This window comes from Asparagus officinalis, chromosome 5, assembly GCF_001876935.1.
Source record: "Asparagus officinalis chromosome 5, Aspof.V1, whole genome shotgun sequence".
Classification (NCBI taxonomy): domain Eukaryota; kingdom Viridiplantae; phylum Streptophyta; class Magnoliopsida; order Asparagales; family Asparagaceae; genus Asparagus; species Asparagus officinalis.
The window spans coordinates 24,044,462-24,048,634 of NC_033798.1; the positions used below are offsets into that span (position 1 = coordinate 24,044,462).

A 4,173-nucleotide genomic window follows, 5' to 3' on the forward strand; every position below is an offset into this window, starting at 1 on the left:
TTGCCAAAATAAGGCAAAGGATGATTTTAGGGGGTTCAATCGCATTCAGATATGAATTTCTGACGAAGATGATCAATTCAAGGTCAACTCAATGACACGAGCTAAATTCAGAAACTTACGCATCAACTTCAGTTCAAGATTTCGACAACGGTCAAACGATAAATGTAGCGTCGGAAGAACTTTTTCTATTCGACAAAATACTGAATAGACTGAAGGTTGAAGAAGTCAAGAATTGAAGCAGTTTATAGGTCCCTCTATGAGATTGAGGAAATGACTTATCTTGTTCAAAGTATTCTAGACTCTTCTATAAAAGAATGAGTCATAAATACTTTGGGGGGTATCTGTAGGTGTCTAAAAATGCCTATAGGTGTCCGCACACAGCTCGAAACAAAGAGTGGATGATTCAATAAGAATTATTCAATTGGCCACTACTCACGTTAGTCAGCTCGCACCTCAGTCAACACGTGTACGTCAGTCAACACGCACCTATCGGTCAGCCCGCGCGCGTCAGTCAGCCACAAGTGACCAGACACACTCGTCAGCTGGCGCGCGTCGGTCAGATCCAAAGTGTCTAAAGTGCCTGTCAGGCGGATCCAAAGTGCCCGACGTGCCTTCAGGCTGATCCAAAGTGCCCGACGTGCCTGTCAGGCTGATCCAAAGTGCCTGACGTAATTGTCAGGCAGATCGAAAGTGCCCGACGTGTCTGTCAGGCGGATCCAAAGTGCCTGACGCGCCTGTCAGGCGATTCTAAAGTTCCCAACGCGCCTGTCAGGGGGATCCAAAGTGCCCGACACGCCTGTCAGGCAGATCCAAAGTGCACGTCGTGCTTATCGGTCATATCCAAAGTGATCGAACGCACTCGTCAATCAGCCTACGCACGCCGGTCAGCTCCAAGTGACCGAACGCACTCATCAGTCAGCTCGCGCGCATCGATCAACTCTAAGTGCTATAAATAAGCTAACGAGCACATGAAGCAAGTTAACAATGCGTACAAGTCAACAAGACGATCAAATACGTAAAACGACAGAAAGTACAAGTCCCGAAAAATCGAAAAACACCAAAGGCCAAAACCCTAGCACCCGCCCGGTTCGATCGCAGCTGACCGCGCCCCGCGCGGGTCAGACCACACCGATCCGCGCCCCCCATCCTGTCTTCCCTTGTTCATCCTTCTCAATCAGCTTTTCAAAGCGGGAAATCGACGGTTGATTCCATTGTGTTAGCCCATGAAATGCTCCACCAATGTTTCTCTAAGAAGCTGGAGGCCTGTATCCTCAAGCTTGACTTCAGCAAAGCCTTCGATTGTGTAGGGTGGGACTTCCTCTTATCCCTGCTCGAGGCTAGAGGCTTTGGCCCCAAATGGTGTTCCTGGATCAAATCCTCCCTCACTTCCTCCAAGTCTTCTGTTCTTGTCAACGGCACTGCTTCTAATTCTTTCGTCTGCCATAGGGGCCTCAAGCAGGGGGACCCCCTCTCCCCCATGCTCTTTCTCCTGGTAGCTGACGTCCTCTGTAGGATGCTACTCAGCAGCAGCGACCATGGAGATCTCTCAGATCTTAACCTCAAAGGTCATCTAAATGGCATCAAATCTTTGCACTTTGCTGACGACACCATCATCTTCTGTAAAGCTTCTGTGCCAGACATCACTAACCTCAAATCGATCCTCTACCTCTTCGAAAGCACCTCTGGTCTGGCCATCAACTTTGCCAAATCCAACCTCCTATACAGCGGCAAATCCTCATCCTCTGGAGCTATGCTGGCCAATATCCTCAACTGCTCACTGGCCTCCCCTCCCATTAAGTATCTTGGTCTCCCCCTCAAACGGGGTTCTCTCTCCAGACCAGATTAGCTCCCTCTTCTGGACTCCCTCCATCGCAAACTATCCATTTGGAAAAGCAAACTTTTGTCCATCGGGGGTCGCCTCGTCCTCCTGAAATCAGTCCTCTCTTCCTTACCAGTTTACTACATGTCCTTCTTCAAACTTCCTCCTTGGGTCATCAAGCGCATCGATCGCATCAGGCGCAACTTCTTATGGGGCAAGTCCCCAGACAATTCCAAAGGCAATAACCCTGTCAATTGGAGAACTGTTTGTTCCCCCAAAGCCAGCGGAGGTCTGGGTGTGATTAACCTTCATCTTTTCAACCGTGCCCTCCTCTCCAAATGGCTATGGCGCTATCATGATACCTCCAGCTATGTAGGGAGGGTACTCCAATCTATCTACTCCTTCCACCATCACAGCCCATCCCCCTCCAATCTCTGTTCTCACTTCTGGAAAGACGTCCACTCATGCTCTGACATCTTCTCCCCCTTCATCTCATGGTCGATTGGTAATGGCTTAGCTGCATACTTTTGGGAAGACAAGTGGACAGGAGCCAACTCTCTCGCTAGCCTCTTTCCCCAGGCATATGATTTAGCTTTCTCCAAGTTCGTCCCCGTTGCATCTCAAGGGAGATTTCATGAGGGATCATGGGTCTGGCATCCAATCATCAGGCGTCCCAGGAATGTCGTTGCTAGGACCCAAGTGCAAGCTCTTCTAGACCATCTATCCTCTCTCAACCTTGCTCCTTCACCCTCCGCAGTCTGCCCTGACAGCCCATCTTGGTCGCTATCAGCCTCAAAATCCTTCTCAGTTAATTCCCTTCGCCGCTTCCTAGCAGATGGAGGTATGAGATCCAAACACCTTCCATCCATATGGAACAACTTCCTGCCAAGTAAAGTTCGGATTTTCTTCTGGCTCCTAAGCTCTCTTAGATTGAAGACTAAGGATAGACTAGCCTCTCAAGGGTGGCTAGCTGACTCCAGTTGCAGCTACTGTCCAGAACAAGAATCTCACGACCACCTGTTCTCCTCTTGCATCCGGACTCAAGTTATCTGGTCACCCTTCCTCCTTAAGTTAGGCATGGCCTCCCTCCCTGCTAGCACATCCAAGTGTCTAGATCTCTGTTCAGACCCAACTGTCCACGCCTCCACCCGCCTCTTATGGAGTGTATGCTTTCCTACCATCAGCTGGGTCCTGTGGCACGATCGTAACAATTTGATCTTCCGCAACAGCTCATCTTCGCCCCATAGCATTATTAAGAAGTCTGTTTACTTCATTCTTCTCTGGGCAGGGGCCTCCAACTCCAAGAAATCGCTCGAGATAAAGAAGCTCATTCAAGACGTAGGGCTCTCAGATATCCTTGAATCAAGCGAGGACAGCAACTCGTCGCCTTGAACCGTTTACCCCAAGCTGATTCCTGCTCTTATCGCTGTGGGTTATTTTGGTGCAGCAGTTAACATCCTAGTTTTTTTTCTTTTGTTTTAGAGTGACTTATACTGTACATTTCTGGTTGAATTTTGTAATCTCTCCTTTTGACATCCACTACTGATTTGGCCTTGTTCTCCACCTCGGAGCAGCAGCCTGAATCAGTAGTAGATATCATTTTTTGTTCCATCCCACCTTGGGCTTCAGTAATATATTGATAGGGAAATCCCTATTTTCACTAAAAAAAACATGGTACATAAAATGTACCAATCATCAAAATTAAAAATCACATGAATGGGGAAAAATCAGAAATCATTACATAGAACGCAAAATATACGTAGCAATCGAAAACAAAAAAATGTTGATCAGAGTCTCCCATGCTTGTTCATAAAGGTATATGAGCCTTCTTGTACACAAATATGAAGGATGGCTATTACAATACGGCATTCAACTTTAAGTATCATGTCCATAGAAGGGTAGATAATCAAACATGGAGCAAGAAGAGTCATGATCAACAATATCAAGTTGATGGTATAAGAGGAATTACAAACAATTACAAGAGTCATTGCGAGCACAATAGAATATTGGTTTGTAACAAGAGAACTATGGAGATTGGCTATAAATTTTTCGATGATGTGTACATACATTCTCTCACCTCTTCTTTCAACTGATTTTATGTATAGAGATGCAATAAAGAAAAAGTATAACATCTCAATACAAAATTGGTGAGATACTTACTATATCAATATCTAATTCAATTGAAAATGATGTGTTTGGGCTAGGAACATGAAAGATTAGTAAAAGTTTTCACACTAATGAAATTGGAGAACAACGTTATTGAAACAATATAATCACTTCTTTCTGTGCTGCTTGTTCAAAAAATCTCCGCATCGAAACATCCCCCACTATGTGCTCATTGCCTCTCTCGGGAA

At 46.1% G+C, this 4,173-nt stretch overlaps 1 protein-coding gene across 1 annotated transcript; it reads left to right on the plus strand.

Annotated features, from left to right (window-relative positions):
• Nucleotides 1,229-1,846, plus strand: LOC109841620 (uncharacterized mitochondrial protein AtMg01250-like). Its single transcript, XM_020410573.1, has one exon. It carries the CDS (start codon nt 1,229-1,231, stop codon nt 1,844-1,846), a length of 618 nt encoding a protein of 205 aa, XP_020266162.1.